Source organism: Microtus ochrogaster, linkage group LG9 (genome assembly GCF_000317375.1).
Source record: "Microtus ochrogaster isolate Prairie Vole_2 linkage group LG9, MicOch1.0, whole genome shotgun sequence".
NCBI lineage: Eukaryota > Metazoa > Chordata > Mammalia > Rodentia > Cricetidae > Microtus > Microtus ochrogaster.
This window is the reverse complement of record NC_022034.1, coordinates 10,695,147-10,713,564: the sequence shown is the minus strand read 5'-3', so window position 1 is coordinate 10,713,564 and position 18,418 is coordinate 10,695,147. Positions and strand designations below refer to the sequence as shown.

General features: G+C 45.8%; 1 protein-coding gene across 1 annotated transcript in view; it reads left to right on the top strand.

Moving 5' to 3' along the window:
- Fndc1 (fibronectin type III domain containing 1) overlaps positions 1-18,418 on the top strand; it is an 87,741-nt gene that overhangs the window by 19,775 nt on the left and 49,548 nt on the right. The window contains exons 2-5 of the mRNA XM_026787320.1: positions 1,658-1,852; positions 5,037-5,123; positions 5,748-5,816; positions 17,014-17,220. Coding sequence (XP_026643121.1) covers positions 1,658-1,852; positions 5,037-5,123; positions 5,748-5,816; positions 17,014-17,220 — 558 coding nt within the window. The remainder of the gene's footprint in view (positions 1-1,657; positions 1,853-5,036; positions 5,124-5,747; positions 5,817-17,013; positions 17,221-18,418) is intronic.

Below are 18,418 nucleotides of genomic sequence, written 5' to 3'. Positions count from 1 at the left end.
TGCTCTTCTCTCTAGATGACAAGGATGGCTCTTCTCTCTAGATGACAAGGATGGTTCTTCTCTCTAGATGACAAGGATCTCTTCTCTCTAGATGACAATGATGCTCTTCTCTCTAGATGACAAGGATGGGCTCTTCTCTCTAGCTGACAAGGATGGCTCTTCTCTCTAAATGGCAATGATGAAGTGTTTTTCTGGATTGGGAGAAGCAAGTATAGCTCATTTCTCAATCCCAGGAAGTCACTGGCATTCTGTCCCTATGGCTCAAAGATAGCTTGCCTGTGATTTCTCCTTTATGGCACTTTGGGGGCTTCATATCTGGAACTGGGAGGGGTCCTTTGTGGATTGTGGTCAATGAATATCATCTAACATCTTGTTTTTTGTCTCCAGACTGAACATCCTTCCACTAACGATTCAAAAGGCACCAAATCCATCCTCTTTGCTCAGGTTGTGAATACTCCCAACATGCTTCCCTCCAGAGCTGTGGGGGCAATGTTCAGAGGGAGAATGTGTGGTCAATGTTACAATCACCTGTGTCGTTCTGTTCAGAGGTTCCATCGGCATCAAAATCACATGCTAACCCATGTGTGTGTCCTCATGAAAATGTTGTCTTCCCCTTCCTCCAGGAGATTCCGAGTGCATTTTTCTTAATGTTTTTAAAATTAAGATCTCCCCTCCCCCTGGTTACTTCTTTTTGTCTTTGCTGAAAGTGCATCGTGTTATTGAATAATCAGCCATCTTATTATCCGAATTAGCTGAAGCTTTGTTTGTCTGCTGCTGTTGCTCTGTGAATATCTAGCACACGTTGCCACGTTCTCACACTACTGCCCCAGTCAGCAGTGAATGGAGAGATTTTGTTAGGTAAAATGATATGTATCAGATTGGCAATTTTGAAAATGAAGAAAATTTTTAGACTTCATCATTGAAGATTCAATAGTGCTTTAAAATTGCTCTATGTGTGTAACCATTTTGTTTGCATTTATGCAAGTGCACCACGCTCATGTGCAGCCTGTGGAGGCCGTTAGTGGGTGCTGGAGCCTTTGGAGCTGAGACTGCAGATGATGCTGTACCATGGGGGTGCTGGGAACCTACATGTGTCCTCTGCAAGAGCAGCCAGTGCTCACAAGCACCGAGCCACCACTCCATCTTCACAATGGTCCTTCTTAACAATCTTTTTTTTTCTTCTGGGAAAATGTGGAAAAATTTGAAAATCTGAATATGGTGGATATTCTTCCTAACCCTGGTCATCAAGCCTTTTTCGAGGTGTTCCAAAGCGTGTCTAACTTAACATACGGGACACCAGGAGCATATGGGGTGAACAACAGCCTCTGGAGAATATAAGAAATTACTCATTTGTTTTGCTTGCCCTGGTATGTACACATAATCAAGGCAAGCAATGCCGAGTGTTTATTTTCACTTCTTTCCCGTTTGGTTTAAATTTACCACCCACAGTTATCCAAAATACAGAACCCCGTGTGGGACCGGCGTGTTTGTTTCGCTGTCAGGCTGTGATGAGGCGCAAACACAACTGCACTCAAGTCTTTAGGATCACACAGATCAAATGTCATTTCCTTCTTACTAACAATATCAGGGAACGTTCAAAAACGTATCCTCCCAGCCTGCCCTTGCTGTAAAGTTGATAGTTGCGCTGTTCGTATAGCTGACCACCCACTGAAGCCAAGGCATGTGAGACTGCTGTCCACTAAAGTGGGCCTGAAGGTCGCATGGGACCCACCCAAAGATGCTACCAGTAGACCCGTGGAGCACTACAACATTGCCTATGGGAAGTCACTGAAAAGTCTTAAGTACATCAAGGTGAATGCCGAGACAAACTCCTTCCTTATTGAGGACGTGGGTAAGTGACAAGCTCTTCGCAGCTAACTGTGCGTCAACATTCGCAGCTGTGTTCTTGGGATAGCTGTCTGCAAGGCAGAGTGTGGCTGGCCCAGGCGACCCGAGAGTCTTTGGAAACAGGGAGCCAAGTTCTGAGACTCATCATAAGGTTATTCTTTGAGGCTTCACCATTAGGCCTTTGGGTTTCACCCCAGGCTTCTTGCCCACACACTTAACTCAAGCCTTCTTAGCCACAAAACAAAATAGAAAGTTTTAGTGTTGGAATGTGTTCTGGAAAACACAGTGCTCCTTTATTTTTTGGTCTTGCAAGAAACTTGACTATTAGATGGTTTAATAGTCTAATGTGAACATTTCCCCTTCATCAGCCTTTTAATGATTAAGTACGGCTGACCCTCGAACAACTTGGGTTTGAACTGTGTGGGTCTGCTCAGATGTGGAGTTTCTGGGGGAAGATTTGTGACAATTGGCAAGAAAGCTTGCTGACCAGCTACAGAGCCTAGCAATGCCATGAAAAGGTTGACTGTGTCAAAATGCATAAAGCATGTAAATAACTCTGCATTTTATCCGCTAATATACTGTAGTATATGAATCTGTTTAAAGTTAGCATTTCTCAAGTATACACGCAAACACTTAGAACCATGTAGAGCACTTGTCTCCGCTGGTCTTTACTGTCAACACAGCCTGGAATCATCCAAGAGGAGACCCTCAACTGAGAAGTTGCCAAGCTCATGTTGGCCTGTGGGCATGGCTATGGGAGATTGTCTTGAATATTAATTGATATAAGAGGACCCAGTCCACTGTGGGCAGCAACATCCTTAGGTAGGTGATCCTGAGTCATGTTCAAAAGCTAAGTAAGCCCCCCCAAAGTGAGTCAGAGAATGAACCAGCAAGCAGCTTGTTCCCCGACGTTTCTGCATTGAGGGCCTGTTTGAGTTCCTGTCCTGATTTCCCTCAGTGAGGGAGTGTGACCCGGAAGTGTAAGACAGACAAACCCTTTCATCCTCTGGGTTGCTTTGGGTCAGAGTGTATTATCACCACAGCATCCCTTGTCTTTGGGAGATGTCTAAACCAAGGCTGCAGCTTTAAATCATGACTGCAGAACATGAACTCTAGTGACGTCAGCCACCTCTGCCTGGGAGCTATCCAGCTCCCTGGTAATCAAGTATCTCAGTTAAAAAAAATTACCTTGTCACTGTGATTTGCCTTTCATTCAAATGGTACCTAGGATACAGGAACAGGTGTCACTTGACTCCTGTGGTCCTCGAGACATCCAGGCAGCAGCGAGCTCTTAGTAGCTAAGATTTTGGGAAGGTCCAAGTTCTTATACGCAGGTTTTCACCTGCACGGGTTTTGGGACCCCTCATACCCGAGTTGCCTAAGGTCTACTGAAGCATGTCCCCATGAAGACACGCGGAAGACCAGGCATGTGGACCTTTGCTGAAGCCCGAACTTTACTTTCAGTTGATTCTGGAAACCGGGAGCATTTTAAGTCTTGCCTCAGTGCCTAGGGGGTCTGGACTCCGGCTTGGAGATGCCGCCTCTGTACCCTCCTTTCTAAAAACCCACCATTGTGTTAGATTACAACCTTGAGATTGGGCTTGAGGCATGAGGGTGCCCCGGAGCCAGCTGGAGAGCACCAGGAAGCCCTTGTACCATGGTAGATCGTGGCATAAATTCTAGTCCACCCCTCAACATCAATGCCCTGGCTGAGTCCCTGGACTTACTTCTTTTCCACCTTCTGCTGGGGATCACTGTGTTCTTTGGGCAACTGAACAGAAAGTATATAGAACAGATATTGCAGTATCCAGCTTCCCTACTGCTTGCTGCCTCCAGCTAAACACACAATCCTCTGAAGCAATGTGTCTCTCACCCCCAGTCCATCAGTGAGGTTAAGTGTAGATGCTATAAGACCAAAGACATGAGCAGGGCCGTATTTGCTTAAATGCTGGATTGTTGTGATTGCTGTGGAGAAGAAAAATACACAACAAAGCGCGGTACCGCCCACTAGACAATGTCTCCCAAGTAAACGATGAGTTAACTGGATGGGAGTCAGAGACATGTGGCCTTCATTGCTGGGAAATTCAGATGGGTCCAGAGCAAAGAAAGCCTGGCAAAGCACAGCTCTGTATTCTGTTGGGACCTGGAACAGTTTCCCATTACCTCGGCATGTGGTGCCAGACTCCAAACACCACCAGCTCCTGCCAGGGAGAGACAAAAGTCATGCTTGAGTATAGCAGGTGTCCCAGATGGTCTTGAACTTCCGGTTCAAGGACTAAAGGAGGTTTTGTTTAAAAGAATGCTGCTAACCTCGAGAAATGCCACGACCACTCACGTTTTCAACAGGGCAAACACCTGCCTCTCCAACCCTTCCTCTCTCCCTATTCTCACAGACTTCAGTCTCCTTGAGGAACTGCTCCTGGTTTACCTGCCAAGAGACAATCATTCATTTTGAGGAAAATTGGTGTTGTTTAGTTTTGAACACTCTGAATCCGGGTGTGTCCTCTTCATGCTATGGCCCTATTGGATCCCAGCAGCTCCAGGGGATCAGCCAAGGAGACCTTCTGCTACTTGCCTTGACCCTGAGGCCAAAGTGAAAAACCAAACCTAATTATTTCAAGATTAGCATTTTCAGAATTCCAGGAAATATTTTTTTAACTTTTTTTTTTCTTTTTCAGTTGAAGTAGTCAAAAACCACATGCAGACATAGCCCAGGGAACATTTTACTGTGAAAAAGAAAAATTCCATGGAGCTTTATGTAGAGCAATAAAGATTTTATGAGTTTCAGTGATATTTATTTATTATTTTTTTCTGGACCTTTCCATCTGGAGCATCCCTGTGCAGCGTTAGCAGTCTGTGACACTGTGCTCAGGTACCACATGGTCAGAGAGTTCTAATTCCTCTGCTGCATTCATATTAAAAAAACTTCCAATCTGGCGTCAGTGGTGCAGGAATCCAGGTTTGTTACACTTGCCTGCACTTTGTAGTAAACGTAGCTGATGCTCTTAGGGTCAGCCGTGCTTCTGCTGTCTGAGGAAAATACGAGCGACTTTTAGGAAAAACAAAGAGAAAGCTACTGTTGTGCTTGCTGTATCTGGTGGTAACTGGTGAAAGTGAGACAGTTAATGCATGAAGCCTGTGCTTCTGGAGGCTTGAGACGGCGCTCTGATGTGAACCGTGTGTTTCAGAGCCGGGGGTGGTGTACTTTGTGCTGGTTACTGCAGAGAACCACAGTGGAGTGAGCCGCCCCGTTTACAGAGCCGAGAGCCCACCCGGTAAGTCTGACCTGGAACGGGAGGCTGTGCTTCACTGACTAGCTTGGGAGAAACCCCTCTCCGTGCGTCTTCATGCCAATAAAAACACAGCATGATTGGCCTGGTGAGAAGGTTCTTTGGGTAAAGGCACATGCCACCAAGACTGCTGGCCTGAGTGAGTTCAATCCCTGGAGCCCACAAGGTGGGAAGAAAGATCTGACTTCTGTAAGGTTGTCCCCTGATCCATACATTCACAGTGTGGAACGTACACCCCCCCCAATCCATAAGTAGAACTTAAGAATTAAAATTAGAAAGACTAAGTGACTCCCAGACAATCCACATCACAGGCAAGACCAAAGCTAAAGCATCAGGAGAGAGGGTTTCTCTGTGTGTGAGATTTTGGTTTTATCCCGTTTGGGGAGTAGTTTTGGTGCAGTTTACAAACATTTTGGCTGATGTTTTCCAACAAGGCTCAATTAGCCCTACGACTAATTGTGTTGTCCCCAAAGCTTAGGTGTAGAGTTGCTCATAGGAGTAGAGAGAACTCTTCTGAGAGACCCTTTGACGAGTCACTAGGACGTTCTGAACTTCGGAGAATACTGCAGACCTCATTTCTAACTATCCAGTTGCATTTCCCCAATTTAGGAGGTGAATGGATCAAGATTGATGGTTTTCCCATTAAGGGTCCAGGACCATTTAATGAGACCGCCACAGGTACTTCTCGCTCACTTGGCTCATGTCTTCGCTGAAGCCACATCTCCTAAGAGGGTTGTGGCTCTGTCACACACATGTGCTCACAAGCCTTCATTGTGTTTCCATCGCTAAACTAATGCACATGCTGGTGGCCCAGACTGCAGCTGGTGTTGTTTGTGGCTTCCTGTTCCTTCCCGTCCCCATGTGGGCCGCGTCTGTGTTTACATCTGGAGATCGTCACCCGCTAACAAGCAAATATGGTGGCTGAGATGGTAGAACTGACCCCATTAGGAATTTTATAGCTTTTTATCTGTGAACAGCATAATTGACTGAGACCCTTTAAAACAATGGCTCTCATTGGCCGTTGTGTGTCAAGTCTTGCACTTTTCTTGGAAGACTCTGGAATATTTTGGGATATGCCAGATCCCAGTCTTCCATCTCTGCTCCATGTTTGCGTGTTTGTGTGTTGCCGTGTGGACCTTGATGTTGTCTGGTTATATTGTTTTACTTATTGAGAGAAGAGTAGCTATTTCTTATGAGCAGTTACTTGAAGCCATTTCATCGATGGTTAAAAAAGTAGCTCAAATGCCGCAGGGCAAAGAGCTGTGCTTTGTTTCTGTGTAGCATGTCCTGAGACACGTTGACCTGGAGGTGAGTATATGCTGAGGCTGATGATCATGATATGTTTCTCAAATCAGTATTTCTGGTGGAGACAGTTGTCAAAGTCTTTCATAGAGGTCATGGGGGTGGAAGAACAGAAGAATGAGCTAAAGAAGCTGACTTTAGGGGGAAGCCACAGGCTCTTCCTCAAGTGTGCTGGGCTCAAAACAGGGGGTGCTGCCATGGGAACATTTTGTAGGTGAGTAGAGATGAGGTGCTGAGAGCTGGAAGAGGGAACGGCAGTCAGATACAGTTGTGGAGTCATTCTGTAGAGTGAGAGTTGAATTGCAGAGATTATGGGGATAGGAGAGGATTGGGGAGAGAAGGGGGACCAAGGATCCACTTTGGCACACACTGGCAATATAGTGCAGGAAGCGTGTTCTAAGAAACATGTAGAACCCGAAATCACAAATAATACCAGATTTTCTACATTTCATGCTTTCTCTTCTATTTACATACCCTCGGACATTTACAACCCCTAAGTTAGGTACACCGAGACTTTAACACTAGCTATAATAAATAAGAAAGTTCTAACAATGCACGGCAACAGTAACATAAATGTGACTGCGCTCTCCTATCACCCCTAGAGTAACCTACTATACTGAATTTACTCTTCTCAGGGCGGGACTATGACCTGATCAATATGGTTAGATAAAGTAACACAAGTTAGGCATTGTGATACTAAAAGGAGGATACCATGTATCAGGAGATGTTACTAGAACAGAAGTACCCAGGTAATTGCAAGAGACAATTTGACAACTCAGAAAGTTCCTAGGTAATTATCAAGAGGGCAGCATGCACGCAATGGACACTCTGGATGAAGGCATGATTTGTATCTTGGGCAGGAGGGAGCGGGACAATGGAAGTGTTCATTACACTTTACAGAACAACGAGCATTTACCTTCTGAATTGTTTATTCCTCGAAGTTTCCACTTAATTTTTTTGGAGGATATAGTTGCCTACAGATAATTGAGTCTGAGAAAGTTCAGCTTTGCAGGGAGGGGGCTACTGCACATGAGAGATAAAGGGCAACAAGGAAAGGGTGTTTATTTCAGACACGTTTACTCCTGAACACACACATGCAATCAAGTAGACACACATATTTTACTGGCTGGTGCACATGTCTTGTATTTGAATCTATTTGTATTTTAACTGTTTATTTTATACTTTTGATCTGACATTAGTTTTAGAACTAGGAATGCTCTTGCTTTTTTCATACATAATCACTTTCTCCGGCCACCTTTAATGGAAGCGTATGAGTGTGTATGGAAGTGTCTATGAGTACATGCCTTCACATGGATGATGTGGCCTCCCAAGTGTTACAGATTCAGGCTGTGGAATCAAAGAAACTCATGCTCTAACTCATTGTTGGTTATGCACCATGGCGATATTCAGCTTCTTTCTGTAGGAGCTTTGGGCTCTGTGGCTGGCAAAGCTGTTAGAATACACGATCTCCATTTGCCATTCATAATGAATAAAAGATACTAGAAGAGGTTCCTAGCTTAACTTGCAGCATATAATATAGGCCATTCCTCAAAACACTAACAGAATCACCTATGGTATCCAGGGAGCACAGACTCAGAAAACGCTACGTTTCATTGTCAATGAAGATAGTGACATTGTAGGAAACTGTCCACGAGTGATTGTTATGCCATCTATAGCTTTTGATTTTGAGACTTAAAAAAATATAGCCATTCCTTGTTTATGGCAATGGTTAAGTGGATAACAATTTGATCAAACAAAAGGGGTGTTAGAATGGTGCAGGTCTGCATAAGCAGGAAAGGATTTTAAACCAGAGATAGATAATATAACCTCAGCATCGGCACTCGGCAACGGCCTGGCAGGAGTTGGCTGGTGCTTCAGCCGACAGTGTCTGGTATTTCACCAGGCGCTCTGCTTTGAAATCAAGGAGAATCCATCCTTCATTCTGCTGAAAACAAGGATTTCAGTTCAAATTCCAGAAGGCCTCCTAGATCTAAGGCTGGCTTAGATCTATCAGATCCAAATAGTCTTTACCTGAAAATAGAACTTCGGTTGTTAATCGATTCCTTCAGTGCCTGTGGTTTTGCCAGCATCGGACCCAGAAGTCTCTAGCCCGAGGGACAAGATGGACAAGGAGGGCTCATTGGCATGGAATATACACACTAATGGGAAATAAAACCAAGAAGCAGCTAAGTGAAACACAATGCATCAGCCCAGTGTTGGCTGGGGCTGCCACCTATGGAGGCGAAAGGGCTTGCACAACCAAATGTGTTTCTGATGGTTCTGCAGAGGCCTGAGAGCAAAGTGTGAGCAGGCTTGAACCCGGATAATTCTCTGTTTATAGATGGCCTCCTCCTCTTTCTGTCTTTATCCCGACCTCCCTCTGTTTTACACCAGAGACAGGAAACATCTGTGGGCCTACACCCTTCTTTCTGGAAGAACACCAGTTTGGATGGATGAGGGCATACCCTGATAGCCTCATTTAAACTTGGTTAGTTCTTTAAGAACCCTATACCCCAATATAGCCCTATCTTGAGGTTTTGGGTTTAAGACATCAATATATGAATTTCTAGAGGACACAATAAAATAATGACAAATTATTAAAAAATAAACTGTAATCTTGAATAAGCAGATGGGGAAGTCTGGTGATAAGATGGTTTCATCAAGCTGAGATGGAGAGGTATCATGAGGAGGAGAAGGAAGAAGAATGTTCTAGAGACTCCTGGAGGTTGGTCAGGACAAGTGACTCTGAGTCTGGTCGCTCACCCAGGTTTGGGCTCAAAAACAGTAGACTAAGCGAAAACACAGTTCCCGGCCAGTGACCTCGGCTTCTTCCCTCCCATCTGAACATTTCCTCTGTTTTTTGTGATGAACTCGCCTTCTGGGATGTCACCTGCCTCCCCTGTTTCTCATCCCATGGGAGCAATGTCACAAGTGGTTTGTTTTCTATAACACTGCTTTCTTATTATTTATTTCAGAATTCTTCCCTGCTGCCTTAAATTTTCCAGCAGCTGACTCCAGAGTAGCCAGGTCACATAGAAGCAGACCCCTGGGGTCAGAACTGTGCCAGGTCCCAACTTTGATAGTGAGCAGCCCACAGATGAGCTGGGACAGTTACTCTTCATCTGCCAAGATTTCAAACTGGAAACTATGTTACATCCTATTTAAATTTAGTACAGAATATGCTCTTATTTATTTTAGTAATCGTTAAGGCTTTCTACAAATCCAATCCTCTGTGATTTTCCCTCAAGTTGTGGAGCTGAATGGGATCCAGAGCTGAGACAAAGTCTGAGTTTTGCTTCATGATGTCTTTGCATTCTATTTCAGTTATGAAGGCTGTTTATGCTTTCAGTAGTTCAATAATAGCTTGATCTAAGTTGGGTGTGGTCGGCACCATGCCTTTCTGGACATTGCCACCAGCACTGTGGTCCAGACATTCCCTCTGGTTATAGTCATTGGCCTTTTAGCTGCTCCCCCAGTCCAGCAGCATGAGGGCATATATGTAGTAGTAAGTCTTATACAACAGGCATCCTGGGCCACATCAGACTCCATGGTGACGACCCATGTGTTAGCTTCAGCTCCTTGTTTCTAGCTGCTAGGTGTTGTCGTAGATCTAGAGGTAGGCTAAAGCTGGTCCTTGCTCATGCTGAGTTCTGAACTCCTCCTCTTCCATCCCTCACACCATAAACTTGCTTCCAGACTTTGTCAGGCCCCAGTTTTGTATCTCAGCCTGGGCCCTCAGTGCGGCGTCAGGGCATCTGTCTGTCCTTACACACCTTTTTCTCTTCCAAGATGGCTGTCTCAAAAGGCAGCCACGGTTGTCAGCTTCCTCCTGGCCTGTGTTCTCCTCCCTCCTGCCAGGTGCTCTTGCTTCCTACCCTCGGGGGTTTAAAGGTGATTACATGACGCATCTTGTTGTCCTTAGATGACTTCCATCTTCCCTTCTCCCTGCTTTGGGGAAAGCTGAGTCTCTTGAAGGCTGACTTCATTCACAGAGTCCTTCGAATCACAGTGAGACCCCAGGGCAAATTTGGGATTAGATTTCGCTGGAGCCTTCCCTCCAGCAGCCTCCCTGATGCTGGCTCTAAAGGTTGACACATACTCTTGCACAAATAATTTGACACAGAAATAACTTAACCATGGAATCATGAAAAAGCAGTTTACGCTCTTCTTACTGTCTTCCTTAGTGGTTCTTTTCTTTTGTGGTTGAAGCAGAATGTCTAGGCTAGATAAGTCATAAAGAAAGAGGTCTGTTTTGGTGCATGGTTCTGGCCATGTGAGTGGCTATGCCTGGGCCAGGGCCAGCATGCCTGCAAGCTGGAGAGCCTGGGTTGTGCTTGCTCATGCAGCCTTGAACGAATGTTCTCGAAGGACCTCCATAGTTTAATAAAAGCCGACATTTGTTTGCAGGCCGACATCTGTGGGGTACATGCTGCCCTCTGACACTGTGTCCACTAAAGGTTCTGCTTTCAAAGTCAGAAAGTGGAAAGATAAAATGCACGTTTGGGATTGCCACGCTCCGGTGAGGGTGGCCTGGAGGACGTTTTCTAGGATCCCTGAAAAATATGTTAGTCTGGAAAGATGCGCCTCCTTCTTATCAAGCTAATCATAAACTGCAGCTGGATTTTATTACAAAAGGGGGACTAGCTAAGAGCAACAGGCTGAATGAACCAAGCATCTATTCAACAAGACCAGGCCGCCCATTTTCAGAAAACGCACACCTTACTCTCTGTTCGACCCCTAGATGAAGCAAATACAAGAAGACTTCGATAAAACCATTTCAGAGAAAACCAAACCAAACCTTTGAACAGACACTTGGTTTTCCCCAGAATATTTCACACGGGTCCTTTTAGACTCCATGGTCTAGGAGGCTCCCCTGCACTGTCCTGAGGAGCCCAGCACCAGCTATTATAGTCAGGAAAGAATTACTGCCATCTTTGCTTTTGGTGGCCCTTGTGAGCTGTCAGGAAGCGTGGCTGGAAACCCGCTATCAGACGGATTCATGGCGTCTGTGGGGTCTGACTCACCCGTTAGGAGCAGAGGGAGCCTCCACAGCTGGCTACCCTGCGAATGTGGATGATCTCCTCATCAGTATTGGGGGAATCAGGCCAGAAACAGGGTCCAGTAGGCTGGACGTGGCAAAGGCTAACCCCGAGCTCCTTTTACAGGTGAGATGGTGATGGTGCCATCAGGATGGCATGGATATTAGCATCTGGCATTGGTTTCCTGGGTGCATAGATAAGCCTCTGCTGCTGAAGGGTCATAGATAATCAGCTTTGTCTATTTAGGGAAGTCCTGAAATTCATGAAAACACAGACACAGGCAGTGGTGGAGCCTCTTGAGCCTCGCCATACTATCAAGGGCTCCTTCACTGGTCTGTGCAGAGTTCTCTGCTATCAACAGGTTTCAGTTTGTAGGTGACTTGGCATCTCGCAGCAGAGCAGGGCCTGATGATGACATTGATAGAGCCTCTGATGGTCGGCTATGGTGGGGTCAATAACAAAGCTACCAGCTGACTGACAGGCCATCCTGACTGTGGTTTATGGAATCACTCAAATCGGCCCCAGAACCTAAGCCCACAGGGTGTGATCACGAACCAGCAAAGGCATGGGGAAAACTATAGCCACCTCCAGTGGGAGTCCCCTCTCAACCATCAGGCACTAAAAATGTTATTTTTAATTGTAAAGCAGGCACCAACATTTGGTGTTGTGGTCTACAAAATTTAAACGCAACCTTGATAATTTTGAGATAAGTCAGACTGTACGTAAGCAGCAACACTCCAGACTATGGGGGAACTGAGATAATTTTATTTGCTGTCCTGTGAAAACCTTGAGGATATTTTTTTTTAAGCAATCAAGTGCTGGCTGCACCCTGAGTGGCCCCAGGATAGAGTGAGGTGTTTGCCTCTATTCTGGTTAGTGGGGTACTGGATTTCAAGAGCCAGTTGTAGGGTGTAGATACTGGCAGCCTGGTGGTAGTCTTGGGGAGGGGGGGTCACTTCTGATGACATCATAGTTTTCTGTCCTTGTGATGGGCAGGCTTCTGGTAGCATCCTCATTTGAGAAAGTGGGAAGACAGGGTCTCTGCCATACTGTACAGACCCAGTGATCTGGGACTGAAGGGCCCCATAGGGATGTTTGAAGTTGGTTTGATGTCATTCATGAAGGTTCGTTGGCTTCTGTAACCTATAATGTTTTACCTGGTATAGATGAGTCTGGGGAATGTCAATGTTCTTCTCTTTTCCTTTCCTCCTTTTCATCCTGGTTTGCTTTTTAGACCATGTCTTCCTTGCCCTCCTGCAAATGCCTTCCTGATTCCAGGCACTGGCCAACAAGCACCATTCTGATGTCTCTGAAGGTGGCAGGATGTCTGTGTGCTGTCTTTCTCTACTTTAGGTTCTGAGTGATTCCTTGGACAAGTCAGCCAATGGATCTATTAGCATGGTTGACGAGGAACTTGGCTCTTCATCCTTTGGTCCTTCCTTGGAGCACTTGGTACACCTCCAAATTAGAAAGGAATGGGGCATTGAGTAGACTTCAGTGGGACAGAAGTCACTGGCTGACTTCCTGATGGGCAGTCAGACCCTGTGAATCTCACCAACAGTTTGTTTAAGTAGGTGTATGTGTGTGTGTGTGTGTGTGTGTGTGTGTGTGTGTGTGTGTATACAGGGACTCCCACTGCATTATAAGCATTCGGGAGGCACTATGGTCTTCTCCCAGAGTGGCTGCTGTGTTTGTACCCATGTGGCTACAGGGATGCAAACAGTGCAGTCCCTGGGAACTTTTGAGTATGTGCTACAGGACAGTGAGCTAGGACTACAGATCCAACAGCAGGGTTCTAGTTCATGCTCAGTGCCCGTTGCCATCCAGCTCCGCAATGTTCTACCCACCTTTGCCTCTCAGTTTCTTCATCTGTTATTGGTGGTATTGGAAGGATGCATTCTCATAGATCAACTCCAAAAATAAAGAAATTAAGAGTCCTTCTTTGTAACTATTAAATAGTTGATCTTATTTAAGTATCACCTCAAACTCATTTAGTAAATAATTAAAACTATCAAGGTTATTTATTGGAGAGGACGCTGGCATTAAAGAGACTTTCAAGTATGTACAGTCAGGTGCTGCATCACAGTGGCCTGTGTATATAACCAAGGCCCTAGAGATTATGTCACTTAGTGATGTCATGGCCACCTGAGTGAGCATATAACATTGCACACAACGGAATCACCTGCATTTTCCAGGGTGTGTTTCTGTTGTTAATGACACATGACTGAGTTGTAAACACTAGTTACATTGAAGAGTTTTGTGAATTTGTTCAGAGATAGTTCAGGGGTCTGTGCGTGGGAAATCGCCCAGGAAGAATGACTTCATGATGGACAGAAGCTTCTGAGGCAACTGCTGTAGTCAAAGCTATCCCAGCGCCCACTCTAGAACCCAGGCTGCCCTTCAGTTCACTTCAGCCTCCTACATACTGGGCTGACAGACATAAGCTCTATACCCGGCAGTTATATTATATTCAGTCTCACTAAACAAGAAACTGATGTAGTCAGAGAGTCCCCAGAAGTAGTAGATTTGATATAGACCCTGGGTCTAGAGTCTGGGTAAGCCTGATTAAAAACCTATCACATTTAACTAGCATAGAATTATATCCAGGCAAAGCATCAAGTGGAATTCCCCCCCCCCCATGGTGTAAAGAAAAATTTGAGGGCTGGAGAGATGGCTCAGAGGTTAAGAGCACCGACTGCTTTCCCACAGGTCCTGAGTTCAATTCCCAGCAACCACATGGTGACTCACAGCCATCTAGAATTAGATCTGGTACCCTCTTCTGGCATGCAAGCATACATGGAAGGAATGTTGTATACATAATAAATAAATAAATCTTTAAAAAAAAATTTGAGTCCCTACAACTTCAGAAATGGGCTGACTTGCAAAGTTGGTGACACAAATCAGGAGGGAACAACCCTGTCCTGCCTGACCTCCTGGTCTACAGTCAGGTGGGTTTATTCTCTGTCTTCCAGGGGGACAGTGTGTGGCTGTCACAGGTCTTCTGTGACCCAGCAGCTCTAACTGTGACTTACCTGGTTCAGTTGTGCTAAGACTGATGGGTGCATATGTCCTGCCAACTCTGAAGTTGTGAATATGTTCTGCCCTGGTGGGTGCAAGCCTGGATTGCTCGCTCGCTCTGCCCTGGTGGGTGGGAGCCAGATTGCTCTTGGCAATTGTGACTTCTTGATTTTGAGATAAAAGATCTACAGAATTTATTAGAAAAATTTAGAGGGCTTTTATAAGCCTGTCGCACACAGCGCAGAGAAAAACTAAAACAATTTAATTGCAAAAGAACTCTGCCCATACGGAATGTTTTCTTGATGCACACAATCATATCACATCAGCTTTAAGACTGGCTCCCAGATGATCTGGGAAAGAGTTGGCAGCATACAGAATCCAGAACACTAAAGGAAAGAAAGTTCCAGAGTGCTTGAAAATCAAAGCCTTGAGAGAGAAGAGGCTGTGTTTGGAGGGGTGAGCGCTCTCTTTACTTTGTGACTTTCACCCATGCTCCTGTTATCCTGGGAATAACCTCTGGCAATCTCTTCTCCAAAAGGAGATTGCATTTGATTTGCTTAGAGTCAGCTGGCTGGGCACAGTGTGCCCACTCCTCGGGGAGCCTGTCTAGACTCAAACTCTTGCTTCACACTTGTGAGTAGTAGAGGCTGAGTGGCTAGTGGGAGAGTGTATGGAGTGAGCCATGAGTTTAAACAGGTAGAGCACTCAGGATTAGAATGGGGGAATTCACATCCCTGGCGACACTACGTGGTCCTGTAACTTTATCTCTTTGTCCCTGGATATGAATGTCTTCCCTCCTGACCCCGAGGCACTATGTGGACAACCAGGCTGCAGATGGGAGAGGTTGTTGCTGACTTTAAAGTTCTATCTAACATAGCTCGTCGTGGTTTGTTATCAGTTGTTCTTTGGGCCTGGCCACATTCCAGGGCCCCTGTAGGAGGATTGGCAATGCTGGTGGCAGGAGCTGCTCAGTATATTAGAACAGCTGTTATCTCTGCAACAGGGTTATGTGGTTAATGTTTGGTAGGCAGTAGCATACATTGGAGCTCCAAGATGCATGCCACAGCCAACAAACTTGTGTGGTCTTGACGAAGCTCCTTGCTCTGGGAACTCCATTCTCTCCCCTTTGTTGATCCCATCACTACAGAATTCAAGGGTCTTTGCTCATCACTGCTCGACATTCTGCTGATGAGTGCAGGGGTCTCCGAATGAGAATCTATTCAGAGACGAAACCAGCAACTATCCTAAAGGACAGACTAGTCCAGGGGACACCAGGTCTCCCTCAAGTCGTTGACTGGAGAGGGCTCAGGGATAAAAAACAAGTGCAGGCCGGGAGTGTCGGACCTACGCAGCAGAAAGTGCCTCTCCTGGGCTTACTGGATCATCCTGTTGAATTACAAAAAGTTTAACCTTTTGTATATTGGGGAAAACTTCTGCTACAACTTATATGCCATTCTCAGATGCCTTTAAGGAGAGGTATCCAGTGGCTCGATAAGCTACTCCAGGCACCCACAAAGGCATGGTCCTTTGCTTATGTGAATAACATTGGAGATGGTCATTTCAGAGTAGCTGCCAGACATGGCTGCCCATGTGTGTGGATGAAGCTGACGCTAACCATGGTATGAGTTTTCGGATCGCATCTGAGCTTGGAGTTTCTAATCTAATAGAATTAGTGTGAATGGGGGCTGTCGTTAATATAGATGACAAAGAAAGGAGGGTTGGAAACAATTGTCTTATACGATTAGAGAGGTGCTTTTTTGCTTAGCAGCATCCACAAATGAGGGTCTGAAGGCTAAAAATGGGCAAACATTGTGGTCACATGATCCACAAACCCTGGTTCCTCAACACATCAGTTCTTAATGCAGATACAAAACTCCAAACACTGGCTGGTGTTCCCAGGACACACTACTCTGAGAAAGCTAACAGTGGGAACATTTCACGTCAGTTCAAGATTTCCGGAAGCTGATTTGTTAATAAGAAAGCCAGAGACCCTGGAGATAGCTGCAATCGTGGGCCATAGCCAAGATTTGTCATGGGGTGGGGCTTACATGGGGATAAGACTAGAGACTCCAGTGAAATCAATTAGTCTAGTTTGTTAAAGCAAGGAAAATCATCTTTCAACATGGCAGAGCAAAAGCCTCCTGGAGGCCAGCTACAAACAGCAGCTAATTAAGGACTCGCCGCTATATTTTAATATCTACCGTTAGCTCTCACCGATGAGTATATAGCCTGTCTGGCTGTAAGGGGATGAAAGAAAGCAGATGAAAAAGGACATCATAAAGCCTCCAAGGTCTGTGGCCGGCAGTCCCGCCACATGGAATGTTTTCATTTTAACTTCAGGAGACCTCTTGGCAAGAAACAGAAGCCCGTGAACTTAACAGAACAGGTCACCCAAAATGAGTGCGTTAAGCTCAGCAATTAATTGATAGATTCGGTGTGTGCAGAGATTTCACATACATGATATGAACTTCATGTGGTGCATCATTTAATTGTTTCTATGTCATGTCCTTTTTAAGAAAAGGAAGTGCCCAACAAGCCCGTGCGCATGCGTGTCCGAGCCTCAGACGACAGGCTGTCCGTTGCATGGAAGGCGCCACGCCTGTCTGGAGCCAAGAGTCCACGCAGATCTCGGGGTTTCCTTCTGGGCTATGGGGAAAGTGGCCGGAAGATGAATTATGTCCCACTGACCAGAGATGAGCGATCACATGAAATCAAAAAGCTCGGTGAGTTTGAAATTCCAATGCTTCCATCTCCAGTATTTAGAAGCTCGTTCGAGACAGGACGCTGTCTTAGTTCTCCCAGCTATGATGATTATCCAAGGTGTTAGTTACTTTTCTGCTTGCTGTGACAAGATGCTCCACTAAGGAAACTTTAGGCAGGAAGGGGTTACTTTGGCTCACAGTTGAGGGGATGGAACCCAACACAGAGGAGAAGGCATGGTGGCAGGAGTGTGTAGCTGGGACTTCTCGAATCATGGCAGAACAAGAAGCAGAGAGAACAGGAAGTAGGAACCAGCTACAAAACCTACAAGACCCACCTCTGGTGACACACTTCCGCCAGCAAGCCTCACCCTGTGAAGGTTCCTGACCTTCTGAGACAGTGTCATCAACTTGGGGCCAAGTGTTGAAACTCATAAACCCATGGGGACATTTCTCATTCAAACCACATCTCTTTGTCCCATCCTCTGTCATATTAACCTTAATCAGTGGAAGGACCTCTCTTCTTCTAGGTTATTTTGACACACAGATGCCTTGAGCCAGGCCTCTTTGCTAGAGGTGAGATGTGTGGAGAGGGAAAATATGATCTTGTTATCATCACTTTGCTCTTTGCAGCTTTTTCTTCAACTCCCGAGACCCTGAACCCTGAGTGAGCACTAGGGCAACTGAGTGGACCTGCCAGGCAGGCTTCACTCCTTTCTTTTGGGCAATAGTAGCCTTAGCTGTGAAGTGCTGCACATTTGCGAGCAGCAGGAGATACTGTGTGGTCCGTCTTAATAGGTCATTACCTTTATTAGCAAACTAGAGGGGGACACCATGCTCTGAGAAGATGTTGTAGCCCCCAAGACTGCTGCAAAATGGAGGAAGTGCCAATGACCCTGTCACTCTTGCCCTTGCCCCTGCCCCCTTATCTAATACCTGAGCTCCTTTATATACCCTCCCCCGGAAAAGCCAGGCTACAGAGACTCAAGGGTCAGGGTGGCCCTGGCAGCACACTGTCTTGTCTAGAACTCTGGTTGGAAAGCCCGTTGGCTCATGCTTTTCTGCTTGCTCTTTTACCAGTAAATAAGTATTGTGGTCCTCATGGTTCAAGCCTCTTTTATTTCCTAAGCGGTCAAGACTCAAGCAAGGGAGAGGCTATGGCTTCCTGGGCCCACTCAGAAGATTCTAGAAAAGCATCTGGTCTCTTCACTCAAGGGTAGTC